Here is a 25,089-nt window from a genome sequence, read left to right as displayed (position 1 = left end):
TTGAAGCATTTTGCATTGAAATTTTATGTTATAAATCATTTTTCTAAGTAATGACTCCCTACCTGATGGTAAACATGGAAAGCATATGATAAGGACAAGAAGTATACTTACAAATGAATATTCATATTTGAGATCACCATATTATGTTTTCCAAACCATTTAACACGTATTGTTGTAATAACGATTAGTTTGAAATTAACACTGATAACATGAAATCAGACTTAAAATTGGTATAAAATACCGATGTGCATAACATGACATACAAATCATCAGTGGCGCTCAAAATCAAAAACTTTATCGGTTTAATGAACGAAGTAGACAAAATGCCAAAGCGAACAATAACGGTTGCACAAAACTTGACAAAGGTCTAAAATGACTGGGATTCATACAATTTTCAGATTTGATAAAAACGTAAAATTATTAATATGATCGTATCAATGAAATAAAGGTGATGTACATGCACTGATTGCAAAACTAGTGAAGTATCACAAATGTATCACTCTGCTTCATAATCATGCAAAAGGTGATCCGTGGATGAAAAGCCTGCTCACATTTACTTTCTATGTATGATTGATGAAAGGCTTCTTAAATATATTGCATGTATTTATCACAGTGAAAACATTGACGAGTTCTAAATTTTTCATGCATATCATTTCTTCCATAAGACATGTGTCTTAAGTTTTCATCGTCACCTTGACATGTTACATATGTGTCTCGAAGAGAGTCGAAGGAAACATTATATGCAACATAGATTATTTAACAAATAACAAAGGCTAGTTTTCTGATATTATCATTTCTTGAATGCATTCAGTCTTATAGTGAACGTTTTTTAAGTTACAAATATTGAATATCAGGTCAAGATGGTCATAATCTTATAGACCCTTATATTGTCTATTGTTGTCATCAACTTCAACTCTCGCACGTATTTCATTATGCAAAAACCATGATAGGAAGAATAATAGTTATTAAATCTTTAGTTATTCCTAATATTACTTTTTTGGCTACAGTTTCAACCTTGGGCAAAGAGTATTTAGAAAAATTTTTAAAAAATATATACGAATTTCTATGGAACAATAAGACAGAAAAAGTTAAACGCACTGTAATATGTTACAACCAATTAGATGGTGGATTAAAAATGGTGAAGATAGATGAATATATAGAATCTATTAAGATAGGTTGGATAAAAAGAATAACTGCTGATAAATTTCTTAATTGGATGGTCATACCAAAATTTTATCTAAATAAATTTGGAAGCAATCTACTTATCTTAAGAATGAATGCTAATAATATATACTCTCTACCAGGTACTAAAGATCTACCAGAATTTTATCTTGATATGATTAAGGTATGGTTAAAAATTAAAAATACTAAAACTAAATATCCAAATAACTACAGTCTTATCCGTCAAGAAGTCATTTGGGGAAACCAGTTAATCAAATTTCAAAAGAAAACACTACTTTTCCAAGACTGGATAGAAAGCAACATCATACATATAAATGATATTATTGATGAAATTGGGGTCTTTTCAGAAAAATTTATAAATTTAAAACTAAACAAGAAATCAAATTGGATAGCTGAATTCTTAAAATTAAGAAAAGTAATCCCAAAAGAATGGTTTAAAATATTAAATGATGAAATTTCAAGAAAAACTAGTGTTTTAACAAATAACTCACTATATATAAGTGAAAAGAATAATTGTAAACATAAACTAGAAAAATTAGATTCGAAGCAAATTTATACAATTTTAATAGAATATGATAAAGAAGTTCCAATTGGGTATCATAAGTGGAACAGAATATTAAAATATGAAAATATACAAATTGAAGCTCAATTTATGCAAAAATTTATTGATAAATATTTAAAAGATAATAAACTGAAAATGTGCAGATGTTACACATTATTCTTCCAAACAAAGTTTTGTTAAAACAATGGAAAATAAGCCTTAACTCTACATGTAATTTTTGTAAGCTTACAGAAGACTATGAACATTTTTTGTAACTTGCCAATTTTTAGATGAGTTTTGGGGGGAAATGTATAAGTTATTTGAATGAGTTAAGATTGGTAGACATATATTTACTTTAAAAAATTTAATCTGGGGATATAAAATTGATGATGAACATTATAATGAAATGAACTTTTTACTTATAGTTATTGTGTTTACTATACACAAAATACACTATTTGTCAGAATATAGGACAAAGAATATAAATCTGTATAATATTTTTAAGTCAGAGTTTAAAAACAGATTATTATTACCAAAAAAAATATTAATATTGAAGGAAAAGGAATACTAGAAAAGATATATTCTTATATCTGACAACATTGTTGTTATATCATTGATAATATTGGTGTTATATATTACAGTGCTCTATGTACTTGACTTGTTTGATAGATGATTATTTCATTTTATCATTTCAATGAGTTTTGAAAGTACCTCTTACCTTATCACACATATTTACATACTTTAACTTTAGATTATACGGAAGAAATACAAACCATGTTTACTGTATGAGACCAAAAATGTTACGTCTCTATACCTTCCATTGATAATACACTTATGTTTTGCATAAGAACTTAGTCAGAATAAATTAATCCACAAAAAAAACCTGAAAATACCGTTATACCGGAGGATAGAAAAACATAATAAACCACAAGTCAAATTCCGAAAAGGGTACTATAACCCGTTTTTCTTTTTTACTCTCGAAATCTATCAGATAGTTAACAATGATATAATATCCTAACTGATTTATAAATATATACATGAAGATACCTACCCTGGTCTTTAGGTACTAATATACAGGGATCTCTACTGAAATAGTTGTACCAGTGAAGAAATCTGTTAACAACATGTGCAATATTGTTGTTGAATAAAAAAAAAATCAAATATGTCATGGATTGGACAATAAAAGACAATAAAATAATTACCTTTCTTGTTTTGTTTAACCACTTGTGTATACACAGTGTTTGCATCTGTTAGATTTGCTTTTTCCTTATCATTTTTTTTATTTTTGTCCACAGTGCTGTACACTGCTCCAACGTCTTCTTTTACTGATGATATATACAATGGATTTTCTTTCAATCCATCTGCAAAATAGCAATACAAATTTTGTAAATTATACAGTTGTGCCAAATGTGCTCCATTGATAGATTCTAAGAATAATTTAAGAATGTGTGTTACACAATACAATGCTGTCTATAATTTTATGATTAGTTTTGCACGAGATCGAAGACCATACGGTGAAATATAGTTGCTTAAATTCACGTTATTTGGTCACTGGTAGATATGTGTCTCCTTGGCAACCATTAGGCAGCACCTTATTTGTATATACTTAATGGTATGCATATGATAATGTTTTTAGAATGTATTGAAATTGCCTTATCTAAACATGTTAAGAATTCATTTGACGGAAGCATAGTTTTTCATATTTATAAACGTCACTATGGAACTAAAACAGAGGAGAATATATATACCAAAGGGACATGCAAAACTCAAAACAAAACTGAAATGTCATGGCAAAAAACGAAGATCGACGAAAAGACAAACAAGTCAACAAAACACTACAAAAAAATAACTCAGACCCTACCGAAACTCAGGTTCTCCGGAATGGTAAACAATTCTGGCTAGATATGCTGATGAAAAGATGACGGGAATGTGGTCACAAACCAAACATTCTTATTGTATTTAAAAATAAACATACAATTGATTGACACATGCTATTTTAGGTAGCACTCCACAGTTCGGAAATAGATTAAAATCGAACCATAAAAATGTTGAATCATCTTCTAATCCTGGCTTTTTTATACATTAAGCCAACTGTTTGTGTTATACATGTGCAGCTGCAACTATTGATATTAAATACCAAATGATCAAATAAAAATACCTCATTATTTTAAATTAGTTCAGTAATACAGATTTAATGGAGGTTATCAGTGGACGTTGAAACGCGACAAAAGACGATTTAAAAAAGGGCTTGATCAAAGTGTAAAACCTCAAGTCTGTCTCATTTTTTGGTTCAATTTCAGGAACCTTTCGTCTTTCTCTGTCTTTTCTGTTTAGAATAAAAAAGAAATATCTTTATATTATTGAACTTAAAAAATTTAAAACCCAATACCTACAAAATGTGCAACTGACTAATAAATGTTCTCCTATGTGTTATACAAGCGAAAGGGTTAGCAATAAAACCAGGTTAAAACCACCATTTTCTACATAAGGAAATGCCTGTTCTAAGATATGAAAGTTGTTTTCTATTCGTTAGATGTGTTTAAGCTTTTGATTTTGCCATTTTATAAAGGACTTCCAGTTTTGAATTTCCCTTGCAGTTCGGTATTTTTGCTATTTTACTTTTATATATATATATATATATATATATATATATATATAATTGTCGTTTTTTAATCTGTAAATAATCAGGAATTAGATTTTGAATGGCAAAACTATAAGAACGCAGTAAGTTAATAACTTCCAACAATTTCATTTTAAAGATATTTGTTATACATCTTGTGCTCAAACAGACCAAGATGCATGAGATTCATCAGTTTTTTTATGTTAATGTTCATTTAGGGTTTATTTATGTATTTGGCAATGAAAAAATGTAAACATTTAATATTGCAACTGTCATTAAACTGGTCATTTTTCTAAGCAATCAAGTAGCTGTTATTTGTGAATATCAGTCTGAGTACTGTTTATATATCATGTAAGTTGAATCTGATGTTGAATAGTCCATCCTATGGAAACATAATTAAATTATAACACGTGTCTAAACCAATCCAAGGAGTAATCAAGTATTTCTATAATGTCTTTGTTCTTTTGGAAGACACTTTGCAGTTTTCTGATTATTATAAATTGTAATGACGGCTTAATTTTGACACTCGTAGTTTGTTCCCAAGTGTGTTGGTGTCATACAATTATTTAAGTATTTTTTCTATTTTGTTGGATTAATTGTTTTATTATTTTTATTCCGCATGGTGTTTCGGATATCAATTTAGGTCACACTCGTACCAAGGCCGTTCATCCTCATCAGGTGCTCTGGCCAATATTTAGATTGTTCATTTGAACTATTAATATGCTTGTATTTTACATCGGATGCGATTATCTTAAAGAGCACTTCGATGGTCAGCATTATCAAATACACATAGCTATAAATTGTAGACACACAGAGGTGTTTTAAAAGGAAAAACACCTCAAACAATCAATAATCTTCTAAGATATAAAGCTACAGAATACATCCACGACTAAATATTGTATACATACAGAGGTATTTTAAAAGAAAAAAACTCCTCAAATAATCACTAATCTATCAAAACATATAGCTATTTATATAAATCTTACAGAGCAATATTTAAAGGAAAATATTGAGGAAAAAAATACGAAGGTGATTTCAGGAAGAAACCTTCCCTTAACTATCAACTCTAATACCTATATAGAATATACAGATACATTAAATATAGATATACACATAATAAAAGGGATTGAAAAGCGAAAGACATTTGCGCATCTGTGCTACATTACATAATATGCCTAATGATAAAAGAAGACGCATGAGAAACCAGGGTTAGAACCGGAAATTTTTGAAAAACAAACAAAGGAAAAACAGAAACAACAAACGTAGGAAAACTTACGAAAGAAAACTGAAAGAAACTGCGAAAAGCATAAATAACTTAAAGTATATTGATATGTATACCAAACAAAATTTAAACGAAAACGAAATATCAATTCTTGCTAAAGGGTTAAAATTCGTTCCCAGCCCAAGCATAAAAAATGCAAAGGCTAATCTTCTCATTGATTTTGAAGAACTAGCTAGAAATGCAAATATCAGTTTGACGACGGATCAAATAAATTTATCCCTCATCCATTTCATCAGAAAACAGGATATAATCCTACACTCGCTAATAATGCAATTGAAGACTATAGCTTTGCTACTAAGATTGAAATTGGAAAATTAAATACTAAAAAAATCAAATCAAACATGTCCGTTAATGAAAAAATAGCACTATCGACTTTGAGGAATAACAAGAATATAATAATTAAAAAAGCAAACAAGAATTCATCAACAGTGATACTTGACAGAGATAAATATAACAAATTAGCCATGGATCATTTGAATGACCCAATTCACTATGAACAGGTGGATAAATCCGACTTTGAGGAACTTATAAAGATTCTCAATGAAAAAATAAACAATCTGTATGGGAAATCTTACATTGACGATACTTCTCTAAAATATCTATCAATTCCAAAAAATACAAGACTGGGAAGACTGTATTTCCAACCTAAAATTCACAAAGTGAATGACCAGGACAGAAAAGTTAACAAAGAGTGGTTAGAAAATATTAATATTACGGGAAGACCTATTGTATCATTATGCAATAGCCCACTTGAAAAAGTAGGGACATTCCTCGATTATTTCATTAACCCGGAAACTAGAAAAAATCAAACTTCCTCATGAGATAATTATGTGTTCATTTGATATTTCTTCTATGTACACAAATATGCGTCATTAAGAAATAATTGAGGCTGTGGATCGTTCTTGGACAAAACTAAATAAATTTGAATATGAAATCCAACTTCCACCTAAAACAGAAATGCTGGAACTACTAAAAATAATTCTTCAAAATAATATTTTTGAATTTCACGAAAATATTTTTAGGCAGAGAGTTGGTGTCCCAATGGGACTATCAGCCGCACCATGCCTAACAGATCTGAGAATGTTTGAAATAATATCAGACATACTAAATCGATTCCAATATTCGGAGGACATCTTAATGATTTCAATTTACAGGGACGATGGGTTTATCATTTTTAATAAATCTGAAAGACATTTTACGGAATTTATAAATTTATAAAAATTGCTAATAGCATTCATTCACTCATTAAGTTCACACACACCATTTCAAATACCGAAATACAATTCCTAGACGTAACAATGTATAAGGGAAGAGATTCTTGGAAGACAACATTTTGGATGTTAAACTATACCGGAAACCTACAGATAACTTCCAATACCTTGACAAAACCTCCTCTCATCCTAATGCTGTCTTCAAAGGATTCATTATTTGTGAAACAATAAGAATAATAAGATCGTCAAACAATGAGATTGACAGACAACAGGAAATAGACCTTCTCAAAAATAAATTAATACAAAGGGGATATGAAGAAAGCGAAATTGAACCGATTATAAAGGAAAAATTAAAAAGACCTAGACATGGCACATTGATTTATAAAAAGAAGAGAAAACGTACAGCGCCGTTTCTAGTTTTAGCAACTAGATACAATCCTTTGTTTAAACAACTTGGCAGACTGATAAGAAAACACTGGCACATCATTGAGAAAAATAAAACTGCAAAGCAACTAGTCCCAAAACCACCTATAATTGCATATAAACGACATAAAAATCTAAAAGAATATCTTACATCATCAAACCTATAAGTTGAATGTTAAAAAGGACACAAAAGAAAAGATGATATATAGAATAAAAGATCCGCCAGGTGTCGTGCTCTTTAAGATAATCGCATCCAATGTAAAATACAAGCATATTAATAGATCAAATAAATAATCTAAATATTAGCCAGAGCACCTGATGAGGATAAACGGCCTTGGTACGAGTGTGACCTAAATTGATATCCGAAACACCATGCGGAATAAAAATAATAAAACAATTAATCCAACAAAATAAAAAGAATACTTAAATAATTGTATGACACCAATACACTTGGGAACAAACTACGAGTGTCAAAATTAAGCCCTCATTACAATTTATAATAATCAGAAAACTGCAAAGTGTCTTCCAAAAGAACAAAGACATTATAGAAATACTTCATTACTCCTTGGATTGGTTTAGACACGTGTTATAATTTAATTATGCAAGTGTTTTTTTCTGTACTTTTCAAGATGTGCAAGTGAGTCAAATTTCAATGATAAGTTGATATTGACATTACAATATAAAAAAGATGTGGTATGAATGCCAGTGTGACAACTATTCACAAGAGACCAAATGACACAGAATTTAACAAATATAGGTCACCGTACGGCCTTCAACAATGAGGAAATTCATACTGCATTGTTAGCTGTAAAAAGCCCCGAAATGACAAATTAAAACAATTCAAACGAGAAAACTAACGGCCTAGTTTATTTACAAAATACTGAATGAAAATCAATTATAAAACACAGCAACAAACGACAACCACTGAATTACAGGCTCCTGACTTGGTACAGGCACATACAGAATGTGTCGGGTTTAAACATGTTAGCGGGCGCCCAGCCCTCCCCTAACCTGGCTTAGTGGTGTAACAGTACAATATAAGAAAGACCTCTTCACAAATAAATGTTGAACAAAATCTCCTCGCCTCCTGGCTCGTATATCTACATTAAACAGATTAATCTTAGCCTTTTTAATTGCTTGTTTTATCATGTTCATATGTTAAGCCAGATTTTCAATAAATATTATAAGTTTTAAGAAAAGAGAATTATCTAGGGCAATGAAAGTATTTATGTTTCTTGCTAACCAACTATTTATTAATAAAATTATTTATAATGAAATATCAGCTATGTCAGTCGATTGCAACACTATTTAAACAACTTTCTTTCTATATTGTACTTTATTTAATAATTGTCTATCCCCGTCAAAACTTTTTCCTAAAATGATTAAATTTTCGGCGTTTAAACATGTCAAATAAGTTGCGATACAAGTTTAATTATTTGTACATTAGTTTTTTTAACAGCCCATAAGATACAGAAACTTTTTTATTCTTAAACCTTTTTTATTGAATTTAGAGATAGACTTTTTCAACAAATTGTCGGCATTCTTATGGGAACGAACTGTGCGCCTCTCCTTGCCGTCTTCTTCTTATTTTCATATGAGTCGGAGTTCTTTCAAACACTTGTCAAAAACAAGAATATAAAAGAAGCCAGATCATTTAATTTCACATTCAGATATATTGATCATGTTCTTTCCATTAACAATCCAAACTTTTCTGATTGGTTTCCATTCGTATATCCTCCAGAACTAGAAATTAAAGATACAACAGACACTGTTTCCTCTGTCTCATTTTAAGACTTATACCTCGAATTTGACACACGCGGTCATCTCAGTGCCAGAATCAATGACAAACGAGACGATTTTAATTTTGAAATTATCAATTTCCCCCACCTTAGTAGCAATATCCAACTTCACCTGCATATGGGATATACATTTCCCAACTTATTCAGTATTCAAGAGCTTGCAGCTGCTACTCACACTTTGTAAAACGTTACCAGTGCCTGAGCAGAAAGTTGATGAACCAAAGGTATGTCAAAGAACGTCTCGTCTTTTTCCTAAAAAGTTCATCGGAAGATACCCAGACCTTGTTGATAAATATTCCGTATCAACTTCACAATTAATACACGATGGTTTTGAAGTAAAGATTCTAGATACTGACGTTGTTTCTCATCTTAATAACGTGTTGTAGTATTCTTTTAGTTGTCTTTGTGAATATTACTTTTACTGTTTAGTCTATTTTGGTAATATCCATTTGACGTGGCTCGGTACTTATACATCCCGTCATTGTGTTATTGTGCTATGGTAAATTCTTCTCTTTCATTTTTGCTAATGTGCTATGTCTATATGCCTTTTTGTGTTTCTTTGTTGACATATTTATTTGTTTTTATTGTGATTAAGATTATACCACAATGTTGACTGCTATACCCCTATTTTGACATTTTTGCCTATTATGTCAGTTTGTTTTGTTCACACATCGTTGTCAATATAATGGAATTTTATGCGACTGTCATACAAGTGAAAGGGTTTAGCTAGCTATAAAACCAGGTTTAATTCACCATTGTCTACATGAGAAAATGCCTGTTCCAAGTCAGGAATATGATAGTTGTTTTCAGTTCGTTTGATGTGTTTGAGCTTTATATTTTGCCACTTGATTCGGAACTTTCCGTTTTGAATTTTCCTTGGAGTTTGGTATTTTTGTTATTTTACTTTTCACTACATATGTAAGATACAACAGTTAAAATTCGTCCTTTTGTATACAATTTAGTATGATTTACTTGACTATGTCGATTAAATATTTAAATCAGATAATTAACGATTCAACCTTTTTACTATGCGTAAAAACTATTTTTTGTGCTACTTCTAAGTTTAAAGATGTTTTATAGCAAACAGTTAAAAATCACCCATTTTGCTTAACTAGTTAACAGTAAAATTTATGTCTTTATAACAACTTGAATATACTAACAGGGCTTAACATATCTGTTCTGCGTTATTAGTTGTGTATCAGAACATTACATTATTGTCTACAATTACGGTATTTCTTAAATTTCAGTTTGATAGAAAAAAAAAATATTGAAATATGATTTTTTGGTAAATTTGACTGAGGCATATCGTGTATGATAAAAAAAAAATTGTGCATGATGTATGGAGTTATGGTGTATTGTGTGTTGATGTTTGATATGATGGTGTATAGTTTTAGCGAAAAGTTAATACTATAAAAAGACAGTTAATATTTAAAGTATGAATCATTTATAACCTCTCTTACAATCTGTCTTGAACTGTCAGGAGAACCTTTCTAGAACTAACTGTACAACAGTTCTCCTGGCATCGGAAGACTAGTGTCTAACAGAAGCGTTTCTACCCTCGAAGAATGTTCGGCAGTTCAAATTTTATATGTCTTAATATCGCCATGTTGTATAAATTTACTGTATAAATTAGTTTTCTACTCAAGGTAAATAAAGGCAATAGTAGTATACCGCTGTTCAATAGTCATAAATCGATTTAACTGAAACAAATCCGGGTCATAAACCAAAACTGAGGGGATAAAATCAATTATAAGAGGAAAACAACGAAACAACAGAAACACTAATCTGCTACAAAAACAAACGCCAACATACATAGAAACGGACTACTTGATAAGAACTGCTATATTCCTGACTTGGTACAGGATATTTTAAGAAAAAATGGTGGGTTGAACCTGTGTTATGGCAAGCCAAACCTCCCGCTTATTTGTCAATGTTAAAAATACCGCTAAAATGACAACATTACGTGACAGGAATGCATTACAAATAAATGCAAGAACACTCAGGACAGCGAAATACACAAATAAACAACATAATAGTTCATTTCAACATTTAAACCACAGAATGACTACGAACACCTAAAATGATTTTTTAGTATTAATTTACGACAGTACACAAGTACATCACAATAGAATTATGAATTGTGCGTCACACGAATGTATCAACGCCACAAAAGTGACGTCACAGGTAAATTTCTAAAAATTGAAAATAAAATTCGGATTGAGTGTGTAATGGTGTTTTTTTATGTATTTTCTAACCATTACAATAATATTAATATAGAATTGTGTTAGTAATGAGGTAATTATTTTTATTTTCTAACCATGTCGGCTTTTCCTCTAAATCAAACTGTGTTAAAACAAATAAATCCTGTGCATATAGTTGCTCCAAACAAATAATTATATCATGAACTAGCTGATTAATTATCTTTACTTTTACAAACATATCGAAAATAAAAATAGAATTAAAACCACAAACAATAAGACATAACACAATATCGATCAAGAATTACAAATGAAACATCATAACTAAATACATGAATGTTGGATGTACGAGACACGTCTAATAGCAATGCGAATTCACAATAGGCAAAACAGTCATATTCGGGAATAGTTCACGTTCGCTACTTAGCAGACCATACGACGTAGATGGTAAGCCACAATCTAAGACGTGATAAAAATGTCGTTAGATCAACCAATTCGTGATGGTGACCATAAAATTTACGGAGCGTCATTTTTAATCTTTCCCTCCTCATAACTCTGATGGAGCAGTTTCTGCGTTAGGAACACACTCCTGTATACAAAGTCCGTATAGTGTAACAATGCACGAGCATAACGTAACAACTGAGATGTGTAAACACCATACGATAAAATTTGCCTCATCCGTATATGGCATAACTTTTCTGAAATTTATGTTATCAATGGTATTCAACTTCGTTTGATTAGGCTTTGTACTATTGGTGAGTCTTGTGTAGACGAAACGATCATCTGGCGTTACAAATTATAAACCTGCTATCTTGAATCGGTTTGTTTTACAGTTTTTTTTTTTCGTAGATTCTGACAGTTCTACCCTAGAACGGTTCTGAACAGTTCCATCTTATAACAGTTATTGACAGTTCTACCCTCGAACGTTGTTAAATAGTTCTTCCATAGATTTAGTCTCACTGTTCTTTCTAAAAACTAATTCAGACAGTTCTTCCCCTAAACTCATGCTATCCTTTGACAGATCGTAACAGTTATATTTCTAGGACAGTTATGGACAGTTTATCTATTATATCAATATTTATTTGATTGATTTATTTCATTTGATAAATCTTATTAACTTCAACTTAATTTGTTATAATTTCTTCAACTGTCTACTAATATTGATTTGTTTATTTTTTTAATTGGTTTCTTTTCCCCTCTTTTTTTAATTTTTTGGACAAACTAGGTCAGTCTTATTTGTTGCGGTGCAATCATTCGTGTTAAACAACCTTCCTGCGATATCCACACTGATGATTGACACTGTTCAGTCCGGTGAATAAGATGAATAAACTGTTAACACAGAGATATGTCTCGCCTTTTTTGTTACTTTCATAGTAAAATGCAAATGTTAAAATTGAAATAGCATCATTTAAACATGTAAGTTATGCAAATATTCAAAGTCAATAGACTATGACTGAGGAGTGGGGCCACATAATCTCCATGGAAACGAGATATGGCAATGGTTATACAACTGAAAACCAAATATCATTGACCTACCACTAGTGGTTCCCAAAAAAACTGACCTAATCACAAACTAATACATTGTTGACGACGCGGTCGTCGCCTACGCCGGAAATGGCATACTTACATGTATGTCTCGCTCTTTGACTCCGTCAAGGCGAGACAAAAACAGTTAGCAATGTTATTAACTGCGAAACAAATATTTAGTGAGATATAAAGATAATCGCGTCATATCTATATATATTTCAGTTCTTCCTGAGTTACCATATTGACTGATTTAAGAAAACGGCATATGATTTATGTTTAGGCATACAATGTCAAGTACAAAAATGGTCAATGTTAATCGATACAGGCAAACATTTTTGTTTTTCAAACCAATCCTAGATATCAACACTATCAATGCCGATTCAGTATGTTGAATAACATGAAGAAATGTTGACAACACTACCATAAAAGGGGTCTCTAATTTTCTACGAATTTCAGAATATTTTTTTCACTCCTTCCAGAAGCCTTTATTAAAAAAAAGAAAAGGTTATGGTATGCTCATAGGTGATACTTATTTTTCGTATTGCTGTTTCGACAGTAGGAGTTATTCTAATCATTATTTGTTTATTACACAGTTTAAACCATTTTATGGCTGACGATCTTGACAAATAGTTGGCAGGTAAAAAAGCTTAAGGCGAATTTTGTTATGCGCAATTAGATTAAAAACCATACTTTCATGACGAAGACATTTCCTGTTGTAATAAACTACGACCATTGGTGCAACTTGTCCGATTCGTATAGGAAGTTTTAATAATGCGCCGATTCTAATCTATTTTAATATAGAAAATGTATGTAAGACACATTGAATTATGTGTATTTTGAATTATTCTTCGAATTCCGAAATCATTACAAGCTATTACAGTTTGAGGCTTCACTAGTTAATTCGTGTGTCTAACTTGTTAATTAGAAGCATTATACAATAAAGGCCCATTATACGGACAATACTTTTACTATAACCATTACACGTAATTGTTAAATTTCAGGTACATACCGTCATCGTTATCCTCTGCTTTTGTTACAGACCTGTAAAATATAACGCTGTCTTAAATCTATAAAAGTGTCTTAAATAGATAAATATATACAATCATAAACTGTACGAAAGGCAACTTAGAGCAGTAATTGTGGTTACTTTCCAAGTTAACTTAATATATTTGAAGTAGAACAGTAATTTACCTTTATCAGTCGCAAACTAAATCGAAGTATGTTTTATGACTTCTGCAGTCATATTAACATGTCTTTTATCTCCCTTAGCACATAAAACGCAAAATATAGTTCTCGCTCCCTTTGCATATTACAATTGTTTTCAATTCGTTTCGTTGTCTGATATAGTCTGACTTTTGACTTTGTCTGGTTTCCCCTTCTTTGAATTTACCTTGGATATTTTTGTTTATATAAAAAAGAAGATGTGGTATGATTGCCAATGAGACAAAATGACACAGAAATTAACAACTTTAGGTCACCGTATTATTTTTTGTTCCGATAAATAATTAAGGCATTCTTTGTTGTTGTCAATATAGCTTCCGGGAATCGTATATAAATATATACTACGCATACATATTAGGAGTTAATTTTGTTCTGAAAAATATTCTCTGTGTACTAATCAAGGCAACAGTAGTTAAGAAGACAAATCAAGTTTTAAAAAAAAGAGGGAATCGCATGAACACAAAATGTCACTTTTAGCAATAAGACACTGTCGGTTATTACAGGTTAGAGGTCGCCGCTGGTTTTTCAAGATATATGACTGCGTAAACATGTAGCTAGTGATTTCAGTCGTTCCTTTTCAAAAATCATTTGCAGTAGTGTATTGTAAGGATCACATCTATGCCCTGCTTAATTACAAAGCAGTCCTTATCAAAAGCTATGTTTGCAACGAGCAGACCCGGTGCATAGTAATCTTTTGAAAGGGCCTGGTTTAATCGATGCTATCCGTGTCAAGGTTAACTTGTGTGTAGGAATGATATCGACGTAAAGTTTATTATATCAGGACTTCAGTAAGGAATTGTTTAATCGATGATAACCCTGACAGTCCCTAAGCGACTATAACCGAGCATGCTTTTTAGGTTACCTTAAGGACCAGTCGGATCAACACTAAATTATATTAAAAGATAACTTTTAAGTTTACATGATCAAAATATTTAGTCATAATTGAATTAGCTATATAAATTGTGACAGAACCGGTCTGCGATTGCCAAAGAAGGATGCAGTCCTAATCTGTACAAAAGTTAAGTTGGAGCAGTCTGTATGACTTCTTTTCAAGTTATCTTAAGAAATGTTTAACAGGTTAACTTCTTCTACAGATCTATTGACAAATCTGCTCCAGACCAGACTTGTGGACAGGTTTGCTTTTGACCGATCCAGAAAATAGGTCAGCTTCTGCCAAAACATAAGGAACAGATTGTCGTTATTGATTTTTCACCGAAATTCATTTTTATGTTTTGGTTTTACGATAATATTTTCGACAGAATCCTTAAATGAAAGTGTATAGTGACCGGATGCTCAGATGGGTGCATTCCTTTCCTGTACGAAAGTTAACTTGGAGCAGACTTGTTGACCGCTTTACATGTTAACTTAAGAAATGTATAGCAGACAAGCAGAGATGTCTCATTGGCAATCATACCACTTCATCGGAGGTAAAACAGAGCTAGGTATGCTTTTTAGAACCGCTACAGACCTATAGACAAGTTTGCTCTGGACCAGACCTGTGGACAGGTCTACTTTTGATCAGTCCTGAGGATATGTCTTCTCAAGAACAGACCTGTCGACAGGTATGCTTTAGATTGGTCTTGAAAAAGATCAGCTCTTGACCAGACATAAGGACAGATCTGCTTTTGACAGATAGTCGTGTTAAACACTTTTCATATCAGAACGGATCTTTAAGTATATAAACGATAATGTCCGTATTGTCTTTTCCAGTACAGCTGAGCAAAACACTTTACTCTTTTAACACTTTAAATATATGTATACACAATAAAATTTATTTTTTTTATTCTTGTATTAATAAAATAATGTTTATAGAATGTCGCAGTTGTTGATCGACATATTTAAACATGCAGGTATCATAAAAGAAAGGAAAGTTGTTTTTCAAATTTGAAGGCGGATACACAGGTTTTTCAACGCATTTGAAAACTATATTTATATGATGGAACAGTAAAATCATCGTAAATGACTTTGTTTGCCTTGGATTTACGATACGCTTTCTGACAGATTTTTTAACGAGATTTTGACAGTGCCTGGGTGTTAAATAATTTTCCGATTAACTTTTAGACCTTCTCGTGAATTTCGCTGATTCGGCAGAGTCATTATTGAAGTGGCCAAATTAGAAAACCGCTCCGAACTAAAAATCCCAAAAGGGGTAAATATCTACCAGTCTATAACAAATTTGGTTATAATTAAGTGCAAATATGGTCAGTTTTAAATAATGAAGTAACCCTTTTTGTCATACAAATCATCCTGAGGTATAAAAACTACAACCCCGTTTTTGAATAAAATGAGGAAATACCGGCACTCTTAATTGATGCGGACCAAATTCTATAGTCATTGTGTAATTATATTGCTGTCATTTGTATTTTACAATTCATCCTTAGTAACAAATTTATTGATTTAATTTATACTGCCATATAATTTTCATAATAAAGTACACATATTGTCAGTTTTTGATGATCCGGTCAAATATTTGTGTTATACAAACCATCATCAGATATGAAAACTAAAGATTTTTTTGCGACAGTTATATAAACTGCTTATTTTAAAACAGATCAGAATTTAAATATTTTTTCACAAAATACAAATGACTCGAAGAGTCTGTCATTTATAGAACTATACAATGTACTTTAGGTGTTTGACTTATCTGAGTTTAAATTTGTTTAAAGGCAGTTCACGGTGAAATATGTATTCCAATCAAAGTTGAATATGTACTTAAACTGTATTGTTTATATCGCAAACCAGAGACATTTTGAAATATTTTACCAATTGATGTAAAGCGGTCCTGGTTACAAGTTAACTTAATGTTGAGTAGACAATCCAAAAGATAACTGGTCTAGTTCTGGTTCAATCGAGTTTTCAAGGTCGAAGTTTACTTAGTGCAGGACTATTTGCATCGTAAACTTCAGTAGCGGACCTGTCTATAGTTAACTTTTTGTGCAGTAATTTTAACAGTCTTAGGACCGAGTCTGCATTTTATGTTAACTTGCTTTTGGTTCTAGAACCAGTGAATCAGTCCTTTATCCAGTTGCAAGTTAACTTTTTCTAGTCAAAATGACTTTTTATCAAGTTATCTTGCTATTAATTCCTTGAGTACTCTTGAACCTCCTGGTCAATTTTGGTAACACCTTTTGGGATTCTGTGTCGAAAACGATTATCTGATTTGGCTCTAGGGAATACAATTTATGCACAGTCACCTTTACCGATATATGATAACGCAATGAGTTTTTCATTATAAAGTACATATAATATGGTCAGCGCTGGATTATGGGGGCAATTATTTTTGTTTTACAAAACATATTGATATATCAAAACTACTAATTTTAAGTGATGGTTCAGTATTATGAATAAAACAGGAAATGCTTGTACTCGAAAGTTTAAGTTGATGCGAGCAAAACTTTGAAGTCATCAGTATGTACCGAGTTTGCTGTCATGTTTTTAACAATCCATCCATAGCAAATTTACTGATTTATGATACTGCTTTATCAATTACATTGTGAGGGACACATATGTTCAGTTTTGTTTGTTATACAAACCATCCCGAGATGTGAAAAAACTGCTGATTGATATTAATTTTAGAGACGGTTCAGTATTTTGAATAAGAGGAAATGTTGGCACTCAAAATTTATCAGGTCAAAATATTGAGTTATTGTGTTCCAATATTGCTGTCATTTGTGTTATACAATTCCGCCATAAACTTGCATCATAAAGTAAAAACATGTAGTCGGTACATGCCCATTTTGTTATACAAACAAGCTTGAGAAGTCAAAACTTCTGATTTTTAGTGACGGTTCCGTGTTTTGAATAAAAAGATAAAATGCTGGCTCTCTGATTTGAGATATGTATCGATATCTTAAGTACAAACATTGATAGTGTTAATTGAAACAGGCAAACATATGTGTTATACAAACCATCTTTAGAAACATGTTTTATCAAACTACTGATTTTAGTGGCGGTTTATTTTTTTTTTTTTTTTTTCAATAAACAGACGATAATTAAAGCTGATCGTACATTTATATTACTGTACACAAATATTGTTTTCACTGATCATATATATGTTTGACAATCTCCGTTCCCTGGGTTATTGACAGTGTTTATCGATGCCATGTATTTGATAATCTAGTTTTAAGCTTAAAAATGCACACGGACTGCTACAGACTGAACGTATCAGAACGTTCACATTTTATATAAAATATAAATGACTTGAAAATTTGATATTTATTGAAATACACAATGCACGTTTGCTATTACCTTGTAACCAAATAGTTTCCGATTTGTTTAAAAACAGATCACAAAGATATTTTAAACCGTATTGCTTATATCGAGAAACAAAAATATTAGGAATATATTTTTCAATCAATGTTGAGCAGTCCAGGTCACAACTTCACTTAGTGTTGAGCACACCAGCACAAATTTACTTCAGCACAGGTCTGGTTCGATTGGTGTTGTCAATGTCAAAATTAACTTATGCATAACTGGCCTCGAAGTTAGCTTTAGAAGCGGATCTGTTTAAAGTTTACTCTTTCGACAGTAATAAAAAAATCCCAGGACCAGGTCTTCTTTTTGAGTTAACAATCAATTTTGATACCAGGACCGGTCAAAGCAGTCCTTGGACCTGTCAAAGGTTAACTTTGATCAGTCAAATTGACTGGTTTTCAAGTTTAATTGCTGTACAGGTTAGGACTGCACCCATCTCTTCATGGACGTTATACTGCTTATACTGTGGTAAACGGTAATCCAATTCAATTATGGAATACGATTAGTTTACAGTCTTTATTGAAAGGAAAAGGGACACACTATTAGAAAAAAGGTGAAACTTGCACTTTACACAATGAATTTGTTTTACTTATGATTTTAGATAGACCTTTCTGTCTTCCCTCACTTTTAAATTATTAAACTATCCGTAATTGTTTGTAAAGTTTTACATTTAAATTATCGTTCATGTAGAGGTTCCTTAGTACGCTGCGAGTGATCACCTAATTTGCACTATGTATTATTGCCTATTACAAATGTACAATGCTCGATGCTTATACTTTCCTCATGAGTGATTGATTATGATGTATATTGTTGTATACGCCCGCTTTATCAGAACAAATGTATAATATCAATCTAATGTGAAAAACTGTATATGTATATCGCAAATTACGAATTCATTTTTTTTAATGTATGATAGTTGCAAAAAGAGTAACAAAAAAAAACGAACTCTAAGGTTTTTAAAAAAAGTCCATAAAAACTGACAAAATCAACCGTTAAACTCAATCATCTTACGAGTAAGTAATTCTGATATCATTATATCTATACCATTAGAAATTTCCGAAGACCCTTTTTGGTGTTAATGGTTTTAAAAATTGCATATGCTTTACACTCAGAGCCGTTGATTTCGAGCTTAAATTGTGGCAATCTTCCTACAATATGAATCACGGACTTTGAATTCTGTTCAAAGCGTATGGAAAATTTGCAAAACAATCATTTTGGGGAAGAACAATACAAATCACTAAAATTCAGACTGGAACAAGACATTGATTGCTGTCTCTGAAATGTCTAAAAACCACATATTAAGAAAACAATTCGTACTAGCGTTAAAACTGTTAAAGGTTATATCTTATATTTTGTAAAAAAAATGCTTCAAACGCACAATTTTGTTTCTTGATTTAACAGAAACAGATCGATACCACTGTTTGTGGACTTTGTCCACGAGGGTATTGTCAGCTCAGAAGTCAGTGTGTTGATACAAACTTATGATTAATAACAAACCTTTCTTTAATGTTCTGTCGATAAATGATTTCAACTCCCTCAAAGCAAAGTTGGTCTTATATATGAATGTGGCATTTTATGTCCGTTTTGTCAAAACAGTTTCTCAAATGTTTAGGTTTATGCATCTTTGGTTTTCAATTTGGTGAATTTATTCACGAAGAGCGCTTATATAAGATTTCATTTTTAGATTATTATGGATATATTGTTATGAATGTATAAATATTGTTTCTGATTATTGTGAATATCGGCTGAGCAGATTTTATTTGAACGGAGTCGAATCATCTCAATAGTCGTGAATGAATCGCCGTTGATGTGTCTAAAAATTGATTGAAAGACTGACCACGACGAAATTACATAGGTTAAACTATTAAATTATATCGACTTGTGAAATTATTCTACACCAACAATATAAAGGATGTTTATTAGATATTTCTAAATTGTAAAATGTCCGCATTATCAGATGTTTAATAAGCGTAAGAAGACTTTTGTTGTTATTGTTACCTGTTAATCAGTTCTTTATGCTGTCCTGAAATACACATTGAATATAAAGACAAGTCAGAACATCACACATACACACACGCACCCTCACACACACGCGCGCATGTAGATATTAACATCATAAATTGATAAACGAAGAAAATGTTATATTACCAGTGTTTGTTTATTTTGACATTATTTGTTTAACTTTAATTTCATTGTATCATTGATAATTATTAAAGGCTGTGAGTTGCCTCATTGGCAATCATGCAGCATTTTCCTATTTTTATAGTATCAGTAGTATCAACCATTTGTGTTGATTACATACATACAGCATTTTATTTTCCCCCCTCATTTTTCTATTGGCTTTATGAGTAGCTGTATCGATCAATATTTAGTTTTGATCTTTGTTTATTTTCCATTGTTTCATTGATACTTTTTATGCATTTTCATTATCTGTATGATAACGATATTAGATGTTTTTCTCGCAAAGATATATTTCTTTGGATTTTCGACATATAGAAATACTGAGTAATACAGATACGGATTGAAGCATTCGTATTTTTCTGAGCCATTTTGAATTGAGAGTCTTGTTTACCTACAAATGCCTGAGTACTAAAAAATGTTCAATGTCGTTAGTTATTCCGTTGATTTTGCTTTTGTCTTTATCAATTCAAATGGCGTGTTGTTCAACATCACGCAATTTTGCGTTAAAAAAAATCTTGTCAATGAACAAAATAAAATCAATTGACAAACACAGTAGTATATAAAAAAAGAACTGATATAGAGCAGTGTTTGCAAAGTCCGGATCCAGGAAGTTTATGATCACTGTCATACGCGAGTATAAATATCGTAGTAAAAAGGATGATGGTAAAACACTGCATTTGTTTATGTTTTGAAAATTCAAAATAATTGATGTGATGCATGTTTTAACACAATTTCATTAGAATATTACTTTTCAGTGTAAAATAACATGATTAAAGTCCAATTGTCTTTAATGAAAGCACCATAATCTAGCATATCGATTATCTAGAGCGATTTAGTTAAACTACAAATGAAGTCTATTATCACTGTTAGTGTGATTATTTCTGATGGGTGCGATGAAATTTTATTGTGAATTATGTGTCTTACAATATCTGACATTTTTATACTTCATGTCAAAATGCCAGATTTTGATTGGTTAATACCATGGAGATAATTTACTCTATTACCCTTCACGAAGACGCTTGATCTATTGTGCGCTCTGATTAACAAAACCTGTTATGTGTTATGCAACATCAATGATTATGTCAAAAAGATTTTTTTTCTAAAAATTTAACTTTACTGCTTCTTTTTAATTATGTACAGGTTATTGCTGACAAATTCTTAATATATACCAAACTGTGTATCGATTCCACACCTGTATGGCTTTAGTCCGTTTTTCTTTGGTTTTATTATGATTTTATAAAAACAATACATTTTATATCATTTCTTATCTTATAAAAAATTCATAAATATTCCGGTTTTTTATTCGTCATTTTTCATAGAAATATAACACAGATACAGTAAAATTGGCATTGCAGGATCCGCACTTTTTATACACTGTAGAAAAGAAATATTCTTTATCACAAATTATACAATAACACATGATTCAAAGTGAGACAACTAACAATAAATGTTTGTATATGTATGTTCTTTTAACATAAAAATTGCTCTTAGTAGACATTTGCGGAAACTCATATTTATACATCAATGATTAAGATTACAATTACACTTTCATGTTGCATTTAAATCTTCGGTCGTCTCAAAACGCCGTTCTATAACAAAGTTCCATGATGTGTTTCAATAGTTGAACAACTGGGTTTTTAAGCAATTTATGTATTGATTTGTACCCATTAAATATTGTACATGGTGTTATCCAGGTTGAACTTGCTGTAAATGTACGAGTTTGATAAAATTGACAGACATCTATCGTTTAATTAATGTTACATGAGACGTGCAAAAACATTTTCGCTTTTTTTTGTAAATTTTTTTTTTTTTTTTGCAGTGGCTAGAATGGGACAATTCGAATTTAATTTCAGTAGGACTAAATAAAGGCAACATTAGTATACCGCTGTTCAATAGTCATAAATCGATTAAGCGAAAACAATTCCCCGGGTCACAAACCAACACCGAGGGAGACTCATCAACTATAAGAGAATAACAACGGAACAACACAAACACTGAACTGCTACAAAAACAAACGCCAACATACATAGAAATTGACTATTAGATAACAACTGCCATATTCCTGACTTGGTACAGGACATTTTAAGAAAAAAATGTTGTGTTGAAACTGGTTTTATGGCTAGCAAAACGTCCCGCTTATATGCCAATGTTAAAAATACCGCTAAAATGACAACATTACGTGACATGAATACAGTAAAAATAAACACAAGAACACGCAGGACTAATATAATAGTACATTTCAACATGTAAACTACAGAATATCAACGGTCAGCTCCCCTGAATTTACGACAGTACACCAGTACACCACAATAGAATTATGAAATATGCGTCACACGAATGTATCAATGCCCCAAAAAGTGACGTATTTTTTGTGACGTTTATTTTATCACAAGTAAATTTCTAGAAATAGAATATGAAATTGTGATTGAGTTTGTAATGATGTTATTTTATGTATTTTCTAACCATGACAAGGATATTAATTAGAATTGTGTTTGTAATGGTGTAATTGCTTGGGTTTTCATACCATGTCGGGTTTTCTTCTAAATGAAAACTATGTTAATAGAAATTAATCCTGTGCATATAGTTACTTTAAACCAAAAATCATATAAATGAAGTAGAAGATTAATTATCTTAACTTTTACATAAATGTAGATAATGAAAATAGAATTCAGACCACAAACGATAATACTAAACACAATATCCATTCAGACTTACAAAAGAAACATCATAACTAAATACATGAATGTTGGATGTATAAATACCGAGATACGTCGTAAAGCAATGCGAGTTCACACTCGGCAAAACAGTCATACTCGGGAATAGGTCACGGTCGGTACTTAGCAGACCAGACGACGTAGATGGTAAACAACAATCTAATACGTGTTAAAAATGTTAGTTAGATTAGACACAGACACATCGTAAAGATTAAACAATTCGTGATGGTGTCCGTAAAATTTACGGAGAGTCATTTTTAATCTTTCCTCCTCATAACTCTTTAGGAGTGGTGTCCTCGGACCACACTCCTTTGTATGAAGTCCGTATAGTGTGAACATGTACGTGCATAACGTACATGTATCAATTGAGATATGTAAACACCATACGATGGGGCAGAGGGTATGTTACTGCTGAGAAATGGGAAATTGGTAATTTGGAAGTTAAAATAGTCACGTTTGTCATAGATTTTAGTGTGAAGTCGTCCATCTGTGTCAATATTGAGGAAAAGATTAAGGTATGAAGCAGTCCTTCTAGTATTAGTGGTATCCTCAATTTCAAGTTCACTGGGTTATATTAGATGTAAGTACTGACTGAAATATGGGTTATTGAGTGATAGGATATCAATATATCTGAAAGTAAAATTAAAGGATTTCGCAAGTTGCTCTTTTTTTGTCAATTAGAAGGTACTGAATGAATTCTGTTTCAAACGAGTACAAAAACAAATCGGCAAGTAGGGGTGCACAATTTGTACCCATTGTAATACCGACTGTCTGTTGAAATATAAATCCACCAAACTCAACAAATATATTGTCGATCAAAAAGTCCAGCATTTTGATAATATCATCTTTAGTGTATTTTCTGATAAAATCAGTGTGGTTCTTTACAAAATAAGAAAGTAGATTTTTCAATTGAGTATGGGGAATAATAGAATAAAGCGTAGAAAAATTAAAAAAAATTAATGTTGCTGCAAAATTGCAAAGATTGTGATCAAAGACTTAGCAGTAGATCTTTAGAATTTTTAAGAATCCACATCTGATTGACACCACTGGTTGAATGTATCTCATCACAACATTTAAAAGTCATCTTTTACTGTAGAAAGAATAGAAGTCAGCACTTTAGAAAGATGCTTAGTCTTGATGATCCTGCTATGTATCGTTCTTTATGAGGAGTTTTGTGAAGTTTTGGAATCAAGAAACAGGCGATCAACTAAGAGGCATGTTTCAAATATATAATGTTTATGTTAAGACATTGTTTTCCATTTTGAAAAAAAAATCAAAACCGTTATCAATGAACATCTTTATGTGGAAAAAGTTAAATCACAAAAATACTGAACTCCGCGGAAAATTCAAAACGGAAAGTTCCTAATCAAATGGCAAAATCAAAAGCACAAACCATTCAAACGAATGGACAACAACTGTCATAATCTTGAATATAAAATTCAAGCTATTCGTCAGACTATGTTGAAATAAAGAATTTGTGTACTCAAATAGGTGGAATTTTACTACTACAAATGACAACCGGGTTCTAAGTTGTTCGTTTTTGTACAATTGTTTTAGAGATCTTGGTAAGCATTTGAGTGACGTTTTTCTTTCAAAATGATCATGGGTAGGTCTGGTTATCTCAAAGCAAGAGCATAAAATTACTCCTGATCCTGGGACCGGTACTTTTTTTTTAATGGTGGGTTTGATAATTATATTGTGTAATTGTATGATCATTCCTGTCATTTCCCAGTGTTTTATTTGTAGTGTATCTTCTGAACGATTTGTTTTTTTACTGATTTTGCTAAACTTAAAACCTTACCATAAAAAGAATCACTCTATTTTCAGGTTATAACATATGGACGATATCAAAGACAATGATTCATTAGTGTGTCCTAGAAAAGACTTATCTATATAATTTTTTTTTAAAAATGTTTTACTATGTATTTCTTTGACT

The 25,089-nt window shown here is 31.3% G+C and overlaps 1 protein-coding gene across 1 annotated transcript in view; it reads right to left on the bottom strand.

The window, feature by feature from the left end:
* LOC127700294 (hemicentin-1-like) overlaps window positions 1–25,089 on the bottom strand; it is a 122,939-nt gene that overhangs the window by 37,327 nt on the left and 60,523 nt on the right. Inside the window, exons 8-10 of the mRNA XM_052203710.1 lie at window positions 20,257–20,281; window positions 13,793–13,824; window positions 2,926–3,084 (exon numbers count right to left, since the gene is read on the bottom strand). Coding sequence (XP_052059670.1) covers window positions 2,926–3,084; window positions 13,793–13,824; window positions 20,257–20,281 — 216 coding nt within the window. The remainder of the gene's footprint in view (window positions 1–2,925; window positions 3,085–13,792; window positions 13,825–20,256; window positions 20,282–25,089) is intronic.

This window comes from Mytilus californianus, unplaced genomic scaffold (genome assembly GCF_021869535.1).
Source record: "Mytilus californianus isolate M0D057914Y unplaced genomic scaffold, xbMytCali1.0.p SCAF_5, whole genome shotgun sequence".
In the NCBI taxonomy this organism is placed as follows: domain Eukaryota; kingdom Metazoa; phylum Mollusca; class Bivalvia; order Mytilida; family Mytilidae; genus Mytilus; species Mytilus californianus.
The sequence above is the reverse complement of the archived record's forward strand: the minus strand, read 5'-3'. Positions and strand labels throughout refer to the sequence as shown.